The 19,059-nt window shown below is 48.2% G+C and overlaps 1 protein-coding gene across 1 annotated transcript in view; it reads left to right on the top strand.

Annotated features, from left to right (window-relative positions):
- The window catches only part of VWF (von Willebrand factor), a 162,380-nt gene that overhangs the window by 35,891 nt on the left and 107,430 nt on the right, over window positions 1-19,059 (top strand). The window contains 6 exon segments of the mRNA XM_068160869.1: window positions 744-790; window positions 4,248-4,384; window positions 6,298-6,436; window positions 9,493-9,593; window positions 13,023-13,218; window positions 15,612-15,827. Of these exon segments, the coding sequence (XP_068016970.1) occupies window positions 744-790; window positions 4,248-4,384; window positions 6,298-6,436; window positions 9,493-9,593; window positions 13,023-13,218; window positions 15,612-15,827 (836 nt within the window).

A 19,059-nucleotide genomic window follows, 5' to 3' on the forward strand; every position in this document is an offset into this window, starting at 1 on the left:
GGGGAGACCTTCTTGCTGTTTCCAACTATCTGAAGGGAGGCTGTAGCCAGGAGGGGGTTGGTCTCTTCTCTCAAGAAACCAGCACCAGAACAAGAGGACACAGTCTCAAGCTGTGCCAGGGGAGGTTTAGGCTGGAGGTGAGGAGAAAGTTCTTCACAGAGAGAGCTGTTGGCCATTGGGATGTGCTGCCCAGGGAAGTGGTGAAGTCACCATCCCTGGAGGTGCTCAAGAGGGGATTGGATGTGGCACATGGTGCCATGATTTAGTAGTCATGAGGTCTGTGCTGACAGGTTGGACTTGGTGATCTTTGAGGTCTCTTCCAACCTTGGTGATTGTGTGATTCTGTGATCTCTTCCAGCTGAAATGATTCTATGATCCTTTGATGATTGAAACTTTGTTTTCCTATAAAAATATTGAATTAATAGACACACCTTGAGAACTGCATCTGCAATTCCTTCCACAGCAGTGGTTAAACTCTGTTTAACACAGAGTTTGATGGGGGAAAAGGGAAGCTCTTGGGTTTTGCAGCCATTCCAGCTCACATTACCAGCCCTTGCTGTTGAATGGTGTTAATACGGGATGGACAACTTAAGAAATGAGGTTATGGGAGATGAAAAGGATGTTAGGGATTGGTTTGATTTGCCTGAAACAGCAGCCTGTGTTTCAATCATTGAGGAAAAAAGTTGCAACAGAGGATTTGAACTCCTGTATTCTTGCCTAACTTGTCATGCTCTGTTTCCCAGCATCTGTAGACGTGGCACCTGGATCTGTAGCAATGGGGAATGCCCAGGTATGTTGGCTCTATTCTTTTCAGGTTTTGACAAGTCAGTCCTACCTTCTTTCCTCCTACTCACATCTTACTTACCCTTTCTTTTTTTCCCCACACAAAAAGTGAATCTGACTTTGTTCTTGCTTGCTCCAGTGCAATCCCACATGAAGGATGGAGACAGACTCTTCACAAAGGCCTGCAGTGATAGGACAAGGGGCAATGGCTTCAAACTAGAGAAGATTCAGATTGGATGCTAGGAACAGGTTCTTTACCAGGAGGGTGGTGGAACCTGAAGAGGCTCCAAGAAGGCTGCAGAGGGACTGTTTGCAAAGGCCTGCAGTGACAGGGGGAGGGGCAATGGTTTGAAATGAGAGAAGAGCAGCTTTAGACTGGATGAGAGGAACAAGTTCTTTGGCATGAGGCTGGTGGAACACTGCAACAGGTGGCTCTACAGGGCTCTGGGCAACCTGCTCTAGTGGGGAATGCCCTTAATGACTGCAGAGGGTTTTGTACTAGATGACCTTTGGAGATCCCTTCCAACCCAGACCATTCAATGATTCTATAATCCAGATGTGATCATACTTCCAAATTCTTGTTGTGAGACAAGACAGGCATTATGCTACATGGTTTAGGTGTGGTAAGAAGAATGGTTCCTCTTTTCATCACTTACTTCACCAGGATATAAAGGTCTGTACGTTGAGAGGACTGGCTTTCAGGGAGATGAACACTGCTGGGTTTCTTGGACCAGGTACTCTTCCCTATTTGGTTGCCTGAACCAGCAGGCTTTTGTTCATGGGATAATTTGAAGTACTGTTTTGCAGGAACAGTTTGCCTAGCTGTGAATTTGGTGACAAAGCTGGGTTGGGTGTCTAGCTGAATGCCTTGCTTCAGAAGGCAGTGCTGCGTCACCCAATGAGCAATAGCTGGCTAGGACTAGCAAGAAGCTCTCAAGCTGATACCATAATTACATTAATTATGAAGGAAGGAGGTTTCAGGAAGTCTCATGAGATGCATTACACCAAATGGAGTGGATAGAGGGACCCATAAGAAGAGTCTTTGCCACAGGAAAGAAATTTTCCTTCCAGGAGCAATGCCAAAGGGTCTTGGGTAGCAGTGCCTAGCTCTGCATGCTGCCATCCTGTCCTCTTGGTTCCTAGCTGCAGAGAATGCTCTAGAAATCAAACTGTAATTCTCTTCCCCCCATCTAACAGACAGTTAACTGTTTCTGAAGCTGACTAGAATAATCCTTGTTTTACCCTTGTCCAAGTTTCACTGAACAGAAAGTAGAGTTTCCAGGGTGAGGTAGTAAATACCAAACAACCTTGCCCTACAGGGGAAGACAGAGATCCAGCAGGTGCTGGAATTGTCTTAGGGCAAAGCAGTGCTGTGCAAGAATCTCTAAGGTTGTGCTTTAGCAAAGGTTGGATTAAGGCAGTTAATGCTGAGTAATATGTTGAAGAGGGAAACTTCCACTTGATGTTCATCAGATCTTACATCTTAGACAAAGGCAGTAAAGAGAGAACAACACCCAGGGCTCACCTGCCAGCTTGAAACACTTAACCTTTCTCCATCCTTTGTCAGTGGATTGCCAATGTAGGCTTAGCACCTGAATTTTGCTCTGGACAGGGAGGTCCCTGCCTACCTTGCTTGCCATGAGACCATCTCTGCACACGATACTCTTCTTTGGGTGTGGGGTTTGAGGGCATCCTCAACAAGTTTGCATCTGGTCCCTCAGTTTAGGAAAGATGTTGACTTGCTGGAATGTGTCCAGAGAAGGGCAACAAAGCTGGGGAGGGGTTTGGAGCACAGCCCTGTGAGGAGAGGCTGAGGGAGCTGGGGTTGCTTAGCCTGGAGAAGAGGAGGCTCAGGGGAGACCTTCTTGCTCTCTACAGCTACCTGAAGGGAGGTTGTAGCCAGGAGGGGGTTGGTCTCTTCTCCCAGGCAATCAGCACCAGAACTAGAGGACACAGTCTCAGGTTCTGTCTCAGGAGAGGTTTAGGCTGGATGTTAGGAAGAAATTCTTCCCAGAAAGAGAGATTGGCCACTGGAATGTGCTGCCCAGGGAGGTGGTGGAGTCACCATCACTGGAGATGTTTAGGAAGAGACTGGATGGGGTGCTTGGTGCCATGATTTAGTTGTTTAGATGGTGTTGGGTGATAGGTTGGACTTGACGATATCAAAAGTCTTTTCCAACCTGGTCTGGTCTATTCTATTCTATTCTATTCTATTCTATTCTATTCTATTCTATTCTATTCTATTCTATTCTATTCTATTCTAAATTGAGCAGGAGTGTTGATCTGCTTAAGGGTGAGAAAGCTCTGCAGGTTAAATCAATGGACTCATGTTAATGGAATGAGGTTTAACAAGACCATGGGTCCTGCACTTTGGTCATAACGACTCTAAGCAATGCTACAGGCTTGGGACAGAGTGGCTGGAAAGAATCCTTGTGGATAAGGATCTAGGGGGGCTGGTGGACATGAGCTAGCAGAGTGCCAAATTGGCTGAGAAGGGCAAGAGCATCTTGGCCTGTACCAAACCTGGTGTGTCCTGCAGGAGTAGGGAAGTGATGGTGCCCCTGTACTCATCCCTGATGAGGCCACAGATTGACTTCTGGGTTTTGTTCTGGGTGCCACAGGATAAGAAAGACATTGAGGGGCTGGAGGCTGTCCAGAGATGAGCCATGAGGCTGGGGAGGGGTTTTGAGGGAGTCATCTGAGGAGAGGCTGAGGGAGCTGGGGTCGTTCAGTCTGGAGAAGGCTGAGGAGAGATCTTATTGCTCTCTACAGACCTGAAAAGAGGTTAGAGTGAGGCTGGTGTTGGTCTCTTCTGCCAAGTAACCAGCAACAGGATGAGAGGAAATGAGTTTGAGTGGTGCCAGGGGAGGTTTAGGTTGGACATGAGGAAAAACTTCTTTCCTGAGAGAATGGTGAGGGGTTGAAACAGGCTGCCCAGGGAGCTGGTGGAGTCTTCTCTGGAGACATTCCAAACCTGCCTGGATGTGTTCCTGTGTGACCTGGTATAGGTGATCCTGCTCTGACAGGGAGGTTGGACTGGAGGTCCCTTCCAACCCCTAACACTCTGTGACTCTGTGACTGTGCTGAATTTCAGGGACTACTGAGGTTTACACTACAGAAGGATCCAATCCACTTCAGTGTAAGGACCTGAGCTGTCTGGTGATGTTTGTCACCCTCACTTTGAAACACCTTTTCTGTAGGCCTCAATTCCAACTCCTGAGCACAATTTATAAGAGATTTATCAGCTTGGGTCTGTGCCTCTGTTACTCTTGGTAATAACTTACAGGAATCAACTGTGAGATCAGCATCTCACTGTTCTTTTCTGGTCTGCAAGGAGCTTTGTCCCTGTGCAACCTGCTCCACTGGCTTGCTCTTCCCCCTCAGTGGCTCGGGAGATGGGGGGATGGGCAGGATTTTGCCTGCAGCTGGCACCAGGGTGAATAATGGTTTTCTGCATTTTCCAGGAGAGTGCTCTGTCACTGGCCAGTCCCATTTCAAAAGCTTTGACAACAAATATTTCACCTTCAGTGGCGTTTGTCAGTACTTATTTGCCAAGGACTGCGTGGACAATTCCTTCTCTGTGATCATCGAGACGGTGCAGGTAACAGCAGCCTTGGCTGGTGCCTCTGGGCATGCTCTCTCTCCAGAGGGGGCTGTGAGAGTTAGATCTGAATTGCAGATGCACAGCCCAACAAAAGTAATTTTCCTATGGAAACAATTAGTTTAAATAACAGATGCAGCCTTTCTCCTTCATTAAGTGTTTTGCTTCTCCTTGCTGCCATTCCCTGGAGCCTACCTGGAGACGGAGGTCTGTCAGGAGATCTGTCGAACAAGCCCTCCCTGACCCTTTGCCAGCTGAAAGAAACAAATGAAGCCAAGGGTTGAGCCCTTGACAAAACACCCTGAAGGCCGGTGCCTCACTACTGCCTGGAGAAAAGATATTTCCTCAGATACAGTGCAGGGCACACTGGCAGAGTGGTGCTTTGGGTTGCTTTCCACAGAGTCACATTGGCTCCTGATTTCTTTTGTTGAGTAGCCAGTCAGCAGGTCCTGATCCTTCTTTGCTGTCTCTCTTGATGGTTGAGAGAGGCAGTGTAGTGGGTTGAAATTTCTCCCACCCCCAACATTAAATTTGCCAGACCAGCTCAGCTGGAAGCAAATGAAAGCTGTCTTTACAGGGAAAACTGCAATCTACAATGAAAAGCAATGGATATGTACAAACATACACAGGATTTACAATATTTACAGGCATTTACAATTAATAAACAGCACAGGAAGCCCCCTGGTCAGAGATCAGGAGAAGCTGCTAGCTTCTCCTTCCCTGCCCCCCCCCTCCCCCCTCTGTACAAAGAAAAGAGACAAGAGAAAGGAGCGGAGAAGTTAGACTTAGCCAAAACAATGCAGGCAAGGTCAAGCAGAAGCAAGTTAGTATCTCTGCCAGAGCCAAGAAGCAAGAAGAGAAGAGAAACTGTTTTGGGAACAAGATCTTATGGTAGATATCTCTCCAATGGGACTGGTTAGAATAATCTTTGTTTTCCTTTTTACACCCAAGAGTGGTTTATTTACATTTTATTACTTTCTGATCAAGATCCATGAAAAATTTTAAAGGCATAGACTTAAACTATCACAGGCAGCTGAAGGTCACTGAATGGAGACAGCTGGAGAGAGGCAGGAAAGGGAACCAGGCCAGCAAAGGGAAGGAAGGAGACCCTGGAGGGGGTGTGAGAGGGAGATTAACCCGGTCGTGAAATTAATCGACCGGTTGTGCATGGCAATAGGTGAGCTAAGCTGGGGAATGAAAAGGGCACTGAATCAAGCAGAGGGGAAGAAAGGTGGCAGGGACAGAGAAACTGAAGGCAGTTGGAGGTGTGACAGTCAGGAGGCTGGTGAGGAGGAGTATTGGGCTGCCTTCTGGGCCCTCAACAACAGGGAGGCTTTCTGGAGAAGTGGGGCGTGACGGTGCACACCACCTCCCTCTATCCTACCTTAGAAAGCTCTGATAATGCAGCTCTGAGGTCACCTGGGCTTGGGAACTTGCAGAACAAGTTTCCACTGAAACTTCCCTTTCGAAACCAGGGAGGAGACCCAGGGGCCTCCAGTCTCTGTTCTTCATCTGCCTAACCCCACAGCTGGGAAGATAAACAGCACAATAGTCTGTAGGAGACCAAACCACTCGACCAGTTCCTAGGCTCTTGGGCTGCTGCAGCCTTGGGAAGTGGGGGCTGGAGGTCTGCCACCACCATGGGCTGCTCCTGGGGGTCAAGTGTAATGTCCATGGATTGCTTTCCAGGCTCTGAGGCAAGGAGCTTTGGATTTCTCTCTGGTGCATAATTAGCTGGATAATGGGAGAGAGACTGCCAGGCTGGTGTTTGTGGGATGCAGAAACTACACCCATAAAACCATGCAGACACTTAACACCTCCCGAAGCTGATGCTGAAATGCCTTCTGTGGACCTGGGGCTAAGTAACAAAGTGAGAGCTTGAGGTTCTAGGCAAAGTTTTCCTTTCTCTGCAGTGTGCAGACGATCCTGATGCTGTGTGCACTCGCTCAGCCTCTGTCCGAATCCGGGATATGGACAACAGCCTCATTAAACTGAAACACGGAGGAGGAGTTTCCCTCAATGGACAAGACATACAGATCCCTTTACTACAAGGTGGGTTTTGCAAGGGCTAACTCTGGCCACCCATTGAAGGAATCCTACTCACCTTAGCCCAGTTCAGTCAAAAAGTGTTTTCATAGTATCATAGTATCAGTCAGGGTTGGAAGGGACCACAAGGATCATTTAGTTCCAACCCCCCTGCCATGGGCAGGGACACCCCACACTACAGCAGGCTGGCCAGAGCCTCATCCAGCCTGGGCTTAAACACCTCCAGGGACAGGGCCCCAACCACCTCCCTGGACAACCCATTCCAGGGCTTCACCACTCTCATGGGGAAGAACTTCCTCCTCACCTCTAGCCTGAATCTCCCCACCTCCAGCTTCATTCCATTCCCCCTAGTCCTATCACTCCCTGAGATCCTGAGCAGTCCCTCCCCAGCCTTCTTGTAGCCCCCTTCAGATACTGGAAGGCCACAATGAGGTTACCTCAGAGCTTTCTCTTCTCCAGACTGAACAGCCCCAACTCCTTCAGTCTGTCCTCATAGGAGAGGAGCTCCATCCCTCTGCTCATCCTCCTGGCCCTTCTCTGGACACCTTCCAGCACCTCCAGATCCCTCTTGGAATAGGGGCTCCAGAACTGGAGGCAGTACTCCAGGTGGGGTCTCCCCAGAGCAGAGTAGAGGGGGAGGATCACCTCCCTTGCCCTGCTGGCCACACTTCTCCTGATGCAGCCCAGGAGCTGATTGGCTTTGCAGGCTGCAAGTGCACATTGAGAGCTCCTGTTGAGCTTCTCCTCCCCCAGCACCCCCAAGTCTCTCTCCTCAGGGCTGCTTTCCAGCCAGTCAGTGCCCAGCCTGGATTTGTGCCTGGGATTGCCTCGACCCAGATGCAGGACCCTGCACTTGGTCTTGTTGAACCTCATGAGGTTGGCTTGTGCCCAAATTCACATCTTGCAGCAGGGGGTTGACTAGGTGACCTTAGGAGGTCCCTTCCAACCCAGACCATTTGATGAGGACCTTTTCCTAGAAGCTCTGTCACTTCAGCTTCACTGCACTCAGCCAATACATCTTGCTTCAGCTCCTCTAGGATCACCAAAATTAAACAGGTGTGGATTTGTGAGGTGGGATCTTGAAAAGCACTGTGCTTTTGAAAATAATGATCATTATTTATCCAAAAGCTGGAAATGGAATGGAATGGAATGGAATGGAATGGAATGGAATGGAATGGAATGGAATGGAATGGAATGGAATGGAATAAACCTTCAAGATCATCCCTCCAGTTACCTTGAAAAATGTCACCTGTGCTGTTGCTGGATGCCCATGCATTTCATTCCAGGGCTCCTGAGTGCTTTAAAGCAGACCCAATGGACAAGTTGATGCAGATGTGAACTGCTGGGCAGGCACAAAACTTGGGAAGCCTGAAGAGGAACATTGCTGCCATCCCTTAATTTGGCAGACCTGAATATCCTCTGCCTTGTGCAGCAACTCTGTTGGCCTGTTCAGTGGGATACAGCAGGCCATGAAGCACCACATGTTCTCTTCTGTGAGGATAGGCTGAGGGAGTTGGGGTTGCTCAGTCTGAAGAAGGGAAGACTCTCGGGGGACCTTAGAGCTGCCTTCCAATACCTGAATACAGGAAAGCTGGAGAGGGACTTTTCATAAGGGTGTCCAGAGACAGGCCAAGGGGGAATGGTTTGAAACTGAGGGAGAGCAGGGTTAGACTGGATCTTAGGAAGAAGTTCTTCAGTACCAGGGTGGTGAGGCTCTGAAATAGGCTGCCCAGGGAGACTGTGGATGCCTCCTCCCTGGAAGTGTTCAAGTCCAGGTTGGATAAGGCCTTGAGCAGCTGAGTCTAGTTGAGAGATGTCCCTGCCCCTGGTGGGCAGGTGGGAGTAGATGATGTCTAAGTTCCCTTCCAACCTAAGCCGTTCTGTGCTCTCTGTAATCCTGGCTGTGAGAGACTAAAAGTTGGCTCTCCTGGTGTGACTCAACAAACATAAAATCACTTGCTGCTTGCCCAGACAATAGCTGATGTGTGTTGGGCAGAGCCACTGGAACGACTCTTGGAAGGTGCAAAGATAACATCATGATACTGGACTGCAGCTGGCCCACAATGACCCAAGGACCCAGCCATCACACCTTCAGGACAAGGTAATCTCCACTCATCAAATACCCTGGAAAGGGTAGACAATGGATTCATCACCTGTTTCCTGATGTGTAAGGAGTGTGTGGGCAGGGAGATGGAGAAGGAGGAGGTGGAGGACACCCCTCCCCCCTCCTCCCCCTCTCTATCTAGACCTCTGCCCAAACACACAGGAATACACAGAAAGATTTCCTGGGGAACGATACCTGGATATTTACCTAAGGATGATTTCCTGGCCCCTGAATTCCTGAGGGACAATACTTGGACATATAGCTAAGGACTAAAAAACTGTATAAAAGACCTGAGCAACTACTGGCTTGACATAAGAAAAGCGCAGGAGAAAAACGGAGATGAAGGAAAACACAGGAGATGGAGCATGGCGCTGAGAAGGAAAAGCCTGGGATGATGCTGCTCCGGAGAGAAGAGGCCGTGGAGCCTGGAAGAAGCAGACTGAACCTTTTCTCTGTGTCCTAAGTTCCGCCTGCTGCAACTCATGGAGCTGAAGAGGCTGCCCAGAGGACGACATCTCTTCTCCAGCCAAAGCCTCAGCACCCTTTCTCTACAGACCCAGGCTGCCCAGAGGACCACATCTCTTCTCCAGCCAAAGCCTCAGCATCATTTGTCTACAAACCCAACATCTCCTGCAGCACCTTTCCTCCACAGTCTCAAACTGTCTTGGGGGGTGAGGGGTGTGGTAATATAATCCCTTTCCTACTTTCTCCTTCTCCCTATTCCTTCTCTCCCCCTCTAATTCCTTCCCTCCTCTCTCTCTCTCCCCCTCTCCATTTTCTCCCTCTCCTCCTCTTATTTCCACTTCATTTATGTAACAAATGGCCTAGCTGTTGATATTTCGGCCTCATTTGTGCCTCTCATTTCACACCACAGGAATATTCAAAAGCACTGAGTCTCTTTCCCTCTCCAGACCGAGACACTGGCTTGACTGCCTGACACTTTGTGGTTGCTTTTAAGGTGCCCTCCGTATCCAGCGCACAGTGAGGACTTCCCTTCGCCTTACCTATGGGGAAGATCTGCAGATTGACTGGGATGGTCATGGTGAACTCCTGGTGAAGGTACTCTTTCTTTCTGCCTCTTTAGGATTCTACTTTTTTTCCTTGCCTCCTCTCTTTTTGTTCCACCCAAACATGTACACAAAGATTTTCTTGTCTGAAGTGAGAAATTGCTTTGTGTTGCATGTTGGAGATGCCATTCTCCTTTGCTACCCCCAGAGTGACATACAGGTCCCCTTGTATTCCAGGAACAAACATTTTCATCCTACAGAAGCTTGGTAGCTGTGTTTTTTCTTTCCTCCCCCCTTCTCTTTTTTTTTGGTGTGCAATGACAACCATTATTAGCCATGAATGGAGTTGTGTTTTATCCCTCCAAACTGGGGTTTTGTTTCATTTGCTTTGACTGGTCTGCCTTAAAGCAATGGGTTTCTGTGACTTAAAATAAGGGAAGAGAGAGGCTCCAGGGACACAGTTACTCATAATTTCCAGGAAAAATCAATTAGCTCATAGAAGATAATGTTGCATGCTCCTTCTGCTGTAAGGAATGTTTAAAGTCATCCTTGATTAACAATTAGGGTCTGGCTGTGCTGCAGACTGCAGCAGAGCACAGAAATACCCAAACCAGGTTTAGAAGAGCTGAGCTGCAAGGAAGGCAGCATAGCTTCAACAGCAGAATGCTTTATCTAAACCACTTCTTGCATGCATATGTCTCTGTGTGTGTATATGTACAGGTTGTAAGGTGCAGAATGTGTGTGAGGAAATTGAGGTGGGGGTAAGATTAGTTACTGTAGAATAGTCTGATAAACTGTCACAGCTTCTCCAGCTAGTGGAATGGAATGAAATGGAATGGAGTGGAGTGGAGTGGAGTAGAGTAGAGTAGAGTAGAGTAGAGTAGAGTAGAGTAGAGTAGAGTAGAGTAGAGCAGAATAGAATTAACCAGGTTAGAAAAGACCTTTGAGATCATCAATCCAACCTATCACCCAGCACCATCTAATCAACTAAACCATGACACCAAGTGCCTCATCCAGCCTCTTCTTAAACACCTCCAGTGATGGTGACTCCACCACCTCCCTTAGCCATCTATCATGATTTTATGTTGGGGATGTCCCTGCTGACTGTGGGGAGGTTGGGCTAGATGACCTTTGTAGATCCCTTCTGGCCTGGAGCATTCTATGATCATCCTCTTTGCTTGCACAAGTTGCTCTTTTCTTTTGACTGGTAGGTCTCAGGGACTGTGGATGTTGTTCCTGAGGGTGTATTTGCTCCCTCAGGGGCATGAGTCCACCTGCAGTGATGGCCCCCTGTGTGATGACTTGTGGGCTGTAGGTGCTAAGTCAGGGTGATGTGCTGCCCTGTGGTTCTTGGCAGTTGTGGCCTTGTGTGCTCCTCCTGTCAGGTTCTTCACCACAGCCCTGGTGCCTTGGAGACCCATTTGTAATAAGGGACCTGCAAATGGGCCCCAAGTGGCTTTGCTCCCCAAGTTTTACCAAGAAAGCCAATTTTCTGCAGGGCAGAGAGAGCTTAAATGTCACACCTGGCAAAGGCTCATAGGAGGTAGTTCAGAGGTGAGCACAAGAGCTGAAAAGGCAGCAGATAAGAAAGGTTGAAAATCACTTCAGAAAGCATCCGTGGTTTTGTTGTTGTTGTGTTCTAGCTTGTATCTCTATACTCCCAAGATCCTAGAACCTGGTTTGGGGGCTGAGAATCATTCAGTTCAGTGCCTTGGCACCTCTCAGAAGTTTTGGCTTTCCTCAGTATTTTTTTTCTGCCTGGTCACAGTCCCAGACAGCCTGGCAAAATTCTTTGTTGCAGCTCAAACAAATCTAATTTTCTGCTCCAGATCCTCTACCAGTGGAAGTTTCTCCACTCCTCTGCATTTATTCACTGCTGTTCTGATCCCCTTCCGTCACTGGGTATCTGAAGCATCGTTTTAATTGCTTTTAGGGAATTAATTTCTGCTGGATTTGTAGACTGCCCTGTTGCCAAGGAGTTCTGACAATTGGGGGAAGTGATACATTTCCATCACCTTGGCCAGACTTCTGGTAAAAAATTCCTTCTCTGTCCCTCAAGAAGGCTCCCCTTTCTGTGACCACAACAGAGTTGTGAGTCGTGCTTCCACTCACACAAAGCCACATGATAACATAATGTTTGAGTCATTGCCTGTCTGCAGAGTACATGAAAAGTAGCTTCCTTGGCCATTGGAGTTAACAGGGATATGTATCCTCTGATAATTTGTGATTGTTCCTTTTCATGCTCCCTGTTTACTCTCTGACTACTCTGAAGGGAGGGTGTTAGGTTAAATTCTGGAGGACTTTTTTTTTTTTGTTCTAGTTTTTCTTTAATAATTTGAATAGGATAGGATAGAATGGGATAGGATAGGATAGGATAGGATAGGATAGGATAGGATAGGATAGGATAGGATAGGATAGGATAGAATTAACCAGGTTGGAAAAGACCTCAGAGATCAAGTCCAATCTATCACCCAACACCATCTAATCAATTAAACCATGGCACCAAGCACCCCATCCAGTCTCTTCCTAAACATCTCCAGTGATGGTGACTCCACCACCTCCCTGGGCAGCACATTCCAATGGCTAATCTCTCTTGCTGGGAAGAACTTCTTCCTAACCTCCAGCCTAAACCGCCCCTGGCACAGCTTGAGAATGTGTCCTCTTGTTCTGGTGCTGGCTGCCTGGGAGAAGAGACCAACCCCTCCTCACTGCAACCTCCCTTCAGGTAGTTGTAGAGAGCAAGAAGGTCTCCCCTGAGCCTCCTCTTCTCCAGGCTAAGCAACCCCAGCTCCTTCAGCCTCTCCTCACAGGGCTGTGCTCCAAACCCCTCCCCAGCTTTGTTGCCCTTCTCTGGACACCTTCCAGCGACTCAACATCTTTCCTAAACTGAGGGCCCCAGAACTGGACACAGGACTCAAGGTGTGGCCTAACCAGTGCTGAGCACAGGGGCAGAATGACCTCCCTGCTCCTGCTGGCCACACTGTTCCTGATGCAGGCCAGGATGCCATTGGCCTTCTTGGCCACCTGGGCACACTGCTGTCTCATGTTCAGCCTACTATCAACCAGTACCCCCAGTACCCACCAGCACCAGAAAAAGAGGACACAGTCTCAAGCTGCACCAGAGAAAGTTTAGGCTTGAGGTGACGAGAAAGTTCTTCCCAGAAAGAGTAATTTACCATTGGAATGTGCTGCTCAGGGTGGTGGAGGAGTCACTGTCTCTGGAGGCGTTCAAGAGGGGATTGGAGGTGGCACTTGGTGCCATGGTTTAGTAGTCATGAGATGTTGGGTGATAGGTTGGACTTAGTGATCTCTGAGGTATTTTCCAACATTATTGAATCTATGATTCTATGAAAATGATGTCTATATTATTTGCACGTGGATTGGAGAGTTTCCTTGGTTGTTAAATTGTCTGTGGTTCAACCTTGCTGCACAGTGATGACCTGTTCTGGAGGATGCCCAGACTAACCTTATGTTCCTTTAGGTGTCTTCGGTCTATTCCGAGAGGATGTGTGGGCTGTGTGGAAATTACAACGGTAACCAAGGGGATGATTTTCTCACGCCTTCGGGCATGGTGGAAGCACTCCTGGAAGATTTTGGAAACTCCTGGAAGCTCAATGCAGACTGCCAAAACTTGTTGAAACAAGACAGTGATCCCTGCAATCTCAATCCTCGCTTAGGTACTGACCCCCCCACCTAAAACTAACTTTGGGCTCCCCTGTTAAGGAGGGACAGGGATCTGCTGGAGAGGGTCCAGTGGAGCGTTACAAGGATGATTAGGGGAGTGGAACACTGCCTGATGAGGAGAGGCTGAGGGACCTGGGGCTTTTTGATCTGGAAAAGAGAAGACTGAGAGGGGATTTAATAAATGTTTATAAATCTCTGAGGGCTGGGGGTCAGGAGGGAGGGGACAGGCTCTGCTCACTTGCTCCCTGTGACAGGACAAGGAGCAATGGATGTAAGCTGCAGCACAGCAGGTTCCACCTCAACACAAGGGGAACTTCTATACTGTAAATATCACAGAGCACTGGAGCAGGCTCCCCAGAGAGGTTGTGGAGTCTCCTTCTCTGGAGACTTTCAAGGCCTGTCTGGATGCATTCCTCTGTGACCTGAGCTGGATTGTATGGTCCTGCTCTGGCATGGACTTTGGACTTGATGATCCCTTTGGGTCCCTTCCAACCTCTGACATCCTGTGATCCTGTGATGCTGTGATGTGATCTTCCATTATACAGGGCAAAAATTAAAAATAAAGAGAAGAAGCAAAGGGAAGGTAGTGTTGCATACATGACATGGTTCTAATCTCTGTTTAAAACAAAAACAACAAACAAAACCCAAACAAAGCCTTCAAAGAAAGAGAGACACTGATTGGCACGGGCTTCATAAATAAAAGTGCCATGATTTGTGAGAACTGAAAACAAAAGTCAATAATGTGGGGTCATGCTGCTCTTCAGTTTGGACCCCAATTGGGGTTAAACCACCACAGCCACAGCACAAACTTGTCCCACTGAATCTACTCTTATGAGTGACAGCAATGATGTACTTTCCCTCTGGGTGGATGAAACACCTCTATTCTTCCCCCCTTCCCTGTACTTACACAGAATCACAGAAACATTCAGCTTGGAAAAGACCCCCAGGATCACCAAGTCCAACCAAGAGCCCTACTCTACAAGGGTCACCCCTAAACCATATCCCCAAGCACCACACCCAAACAACCTTCAAACACATCCAAGCTTGGGGACTCCACCACCTCCCTGGGCAGCACATTCCAATGCCTGACCACTCTTACCCTGAAAAAATGTTTCCCAATGCCACCTACCCAGTGGCAGCTTGAGGCCATTCCCTCTTGTTCTACCACTAATTACCTGGGAGAAGAGACCAGCACCAGTCTCTCCACAATGTCCTTTCAGGTAGCTGTAGAGAGCAATGAGGTCTCCCCTCAGCCTCCTCTTTGCCAAACTAACCATCCCCAGCTCCTTCAGTTGCTCTTCATCAGATTTCTTCTCCAGGCCCTTCCCCAGCTTCCTTGCCCTCCTCTGCACTGGCTCCAGCACCTCCACACCTCTTATGTTGATCTCTCTTTACTGATTCCATGTTTTCCTCCTTTTACTGCATTCTTCCTCTTTCCCTCTGTGCTGCTTGGCTGTCCTGCTTGGTCATTGGGAGAAATTCTCAGAGCAAATTTCTTTCCCCAGTGCTACAGCAGCCTCTGATTTCTTGTGAAGGGCAAGCCCCCAGAAAATGTGGTGGCTGTAGATCAGAGCAGACACTAATCATTTGTTTGCGTAGTGTAGCCTAGCAGAAACACTAGCAAGGAAATGCAGGACCAGAAATAGGGGGTTGGAAGGGCCCTCAGAGGATCATCCAGTCCAATCTCCTTGCCAGAGCAAGGTCATCTGGAGTAGGTCACATAGGAATGTGTCCAGGTGGTTTTTTAATATCTCCAGAGAAGGAGATTCCACAACCTCTCTGAGCAGCCTGCTCCAAGGCTTTGACACCCTCAGAGAGCAAAAAGTTTCCTTTCTGTTCCTGTGGAAGGTCCTCTGCTCCAGCTTGCCCCTATTGCCCCTTGTCCTATCACTGGACATCCCTAAGCAGAGCCTGGCTCCATCCTCCTCACACTGCCCTGCACAACATGAATGATGGCACCCCTCAGGCTCCTCTGCTTCAAGCTGAAGAGACCCAGCTGCCTCAGCCTGTCCTCCACAGGGAAATATAAACCCTTTAGGTTTCCTTGATCTGTTTTTATTAGTGAAACATTATTCTCTTAGCTCATAGGTCATGAGCTCCACTCTGGTGCTATCTATGCTTACTCCATCCCATTTTATTCCTTTGTGTGATTTTGCTGTTGTTGTGCTTTGTTTGGCTTTCTGTTTCTTTGTTTGTTTGTTTTGGGGGTTGTTGTCAGAACAGAAAACACTTCCTGTGGCTCTTTTTAGCTTTCCTTGAGAGGCACTGTCTCATTCAGTGCAAACACATCCCTGCCCGTGGCAGGTGGGGTGGAACTAGGTGGTCTTAGAGGAAGCCTTCCAACCCTAACAATTCTATGATGCTATGCCATTTCTCTCTCTTTTAGCCAAATATGCTGAGGACTCCTGCTCAGTTCTGATGTCCCCTGCATTTGAACCCTGCCACCATGAAGTCAGTCCCACTCCCTACGTGAAGAACTGCCGGTTTGACGTTTGCTCCTGCTCCAATGGCAAGGATTGCCTGTGCTCTGCCATTGCTCATTATGCAGCAGCCTGTGCTAGGAAGAGTGTCCAGGTCGAGTGGAGAGCACCTGACTTCTGTCGTAAGTGAAACCTCCCTAAGCCTTACATGTTCTCTTTGTCTCAAGGGCATTTCTTTGCCATTCATAGAATGGTTTGGGTTGGAAAGGACCTCCAAAGGTCAACAAAGAGTGGTTGGCCATTGGATTGGCCAGGGAGGCGCTGGAGTCACCATCACTGGAGGTGTTTAAGAAGAGACTGGATGGGGTACTTAGTGCCATGGTTTAGTTGATTAGATGGTGTTGGGTGATAGGTTGGACTCAATGATCTTGAAGGTCTTTTCCAACTTGGTTAATTCCCTTCCCTTCCCTTCCCTTCCCTTCCCTTCCCTTCCCTTCCCTTCCCTTCCCTTCCCTTCCCTTCCCTTCCCTTCCCTTCCCTTCCCTTCCCTTCCCTTCCCTTCCCTTCCCTTCCCTTCCCTTCCCTTCCCTTCCCTTCCCTTCCCTTCCCTTCCCTTCCCTTCCCTTCCCTTCCCTTCCCTTCCCTTCCCTTCCCTTCCCTTCCCTTCCCTTCCCTCCCCACTAGTCCAATCCCCCCCTGCAGTCAGCAGGGACATCCTCAACTAGATCAGGTTGCTTAGAGCCTTGTTGAGCCTCACCTTGAATATCTCCAGGGATGGGACCCCAACCACCTCTCTGGGCAACCTGTTGCAGTGTTACAGATGAGAAATCTTGAATGGAATGATATCTGACATAAATGTCTGTCACCTTTCAAATAATGAAAGTTTATGTCTTCCACTCCAGCAAGGATGGAAAAACTGTTCACAGAGACTGCTCAGCACTGGGGGAGAGCAGCAGTCACACACCTCAGCAGAGTTTTGGACTGGATTTCCATTTTCCAGCTGTATTTAAGTTTCAGCTGTTCTTCTGAAAACTTTCAGAATGTCCAAGGGTAGGAACTTCCAAGTGACTTTAGTAAGGCATGAACTGATTGTTTGCCACCAGCTTCCCAGCTCCTGACCTCATCAGTCACTTCTGACTGTAGATGAAGCTGAGGGTTTGGAGGAAACATAAAGGCACAAATGGTATCACAGAGCAGAATGATACAAGGTTATACAAAATGATTCATAGAATCATAGATTCATAGAATGATTTGGGTTGGAAGGGACATCTGAAATATGAGATGTTGCAGGAGAATGGAATGAAAATTCAGGCTGCAGGTTTGGGTTGCAGAGGTGAGGTAACAGAAAGAATGGGATGAGGAGAGGCTGAGGGATCTGGGATTGTTTAGGCTGCAGAAGTGGAGGCTCAGGGGAGACTTTCTTGCTGTCTACAATGAACTGAAGGGAGATTGTAGCCAGGAAGGGGTTGGTCTCTTCTCCCAAGCAACCAGCACCAGAACAAGAGGACACAGTCTCAAGCTGCATCAGGGAAAGTTTAGGCTTGAGGTGAGGAGAAAGTTCTTCACAGAGAGAGTTGTTAGCCATTGGAATGTGCTGCCCAGAGAGGTGGTGGAGTCACCGTCCCTGGAGGTATTCAAGAGGGGATTGGACGTGGCACTTGGTGCCATAATTTAGTAGTCATGAGATGTTGGGTGACAGGTTGGACTTGATGATCTTTGAGTTCTTTTCCAACCTTATTGATTCTATGATTCTATGTGTTTGCCTAGATCAGTCCAGTGCAAGATTGATAACCAGATGGATGAGAAGCTGCTAAGTCAACGTACTAGGAAATGAAAAAAGAACCCAAACCCTTAGCAATGGGATTTTAATGAGGCATTGTCAGGCTTTTCCTGAGAAATCATTGTGGAATGGATGTTCCCCCCATTTTTCCTGAGTGACTTTGCTGTTAAGGAAAGAAGACAATTGGAAATTCTGGGGGAAAGCCTTACATGCTTGGCAGCCCTCCAGATTTGCTCTGCAGCTTCTTCCCAAACAGGAGGTGGGGAAAACATTTCTAAACTGAGCATGTAGAAAGTGGAAGAGGTAGAGAGGTGACTGGACTCCCACCTAGTAGGGTCTGTACCTGTGAGGTCAGATTCTGCAGGCTGTAGCAGAGAGGGTTTGCTGCAAATGAGAATGAACTCAGTCTGTGTGAAACTGCTGCCTGGTTCCATAATATTTTACCTAATTTATGTAAATGTTCAGGGAGTGGAACAGTAATGTAATAAAAGCCCTTTTAAAAAAAATGGGGAGGTCTGGAGGCTGAAAGAGCAGCAATAAGCCAGCATCATTCTTGCTGTAATTGGGCAACTCAATTTCCACAATTAATCTTTAATAGCACAGAGCTGCTTCCTTCTTTCTCTGCATTACAGAATGCTTTATGTTCTCATAAACTGCTGATTTCCCTGACTCAAGATCCATCAGCCCCCATTAAATAATCCTGATGCCCTAAACATCATCCTGCCACATGAAGGGTGGCCAGCAGATGGAGAGAGGTTCTCCTCCCCCTCTACTCTGTCCTAGTGAGGCTCCACCTGGAACATTGCATCCAGTTCTGGGCTATCCAGTTCAGGAGGGACAGGCATCTACTTGAGAGAGTCCAACAGAGGGCTACCAGGATGATGAAGGGACTGGAGCACTGCCTAATGAGGAAAGGCTGAGAGTGCCATGGTCTAGTCATGAGATCTGTGGTGACAGGTTGGACTCGATGATCTTTGAGGTCTCTTCCAACCTTGGTGATGCTGTGATACCATGACCTGGGGCTGTTTAGTCTGGAGAGGAGAAGACTGAGAGGGGATCTAACTAATGTCTATAAATATCTGAGGGCTGGGTGTCAGGAGGGAAGGGACAGCCTCTGATCACTTGTGCCCTGGGATAGGACAAGGGACAATGGATGGAAACTACAACACAAGAAGTTCTACCTCAACATGAGGAAGAACTTCTTGACTGTAAGGGTCACAGAACACTGGAACAGGCTGCCCAGAGAGGTTGTGGAGTCTCCTTCTCTGGAGCCTTTGCAGCCCTGTCTGGATGTGTTCCTGTGTGACCTGTGCTGGATTCTATAGTCCTGCTCTGGCAGGGGGGTTGGACTGGAAGATCTGCAGAGGTCCCTTTCAATGCCTAACATCCTGTGATCCTGTGAACAAGCCCTCTTTTAATAGGCTTGAGATGTGAATGTGCAGGTTGCATCATTTGTGCTGAGGGCCCAGCGTCCCATGTGTTTCTCTGCTGCCTTGGTCAGCAGAGATTTAGTTTCTTGGGAAAAGACTTGACAGAAGCAGTTTGCTTGATTTGGAATGGATAAGTGTTCAAGAGGGGACTGGACGTGGCACTTGGTTCCATGGTCTAGGAGTCATGAGGTGTTGGGTGACAGG

The sequence above is a fragment of the Melanerpes formicivorus genome, unplaced genomic scaffold (genome assembly GCF_026170545.1).
Source record: "Melanerpes formicivorus ecotype bairdi unplaced genomic scaffold, bMelFor1.0.p_v2 SCAF_54, whole genome shotgun sequence".
In the NCBI taxonomy this organism is placed as follows: Eukaryota; Metazoa; Chordata; class Aves; order Piciformes; family Picidae; genus Melanerpes; species Melanerpes formicivorus.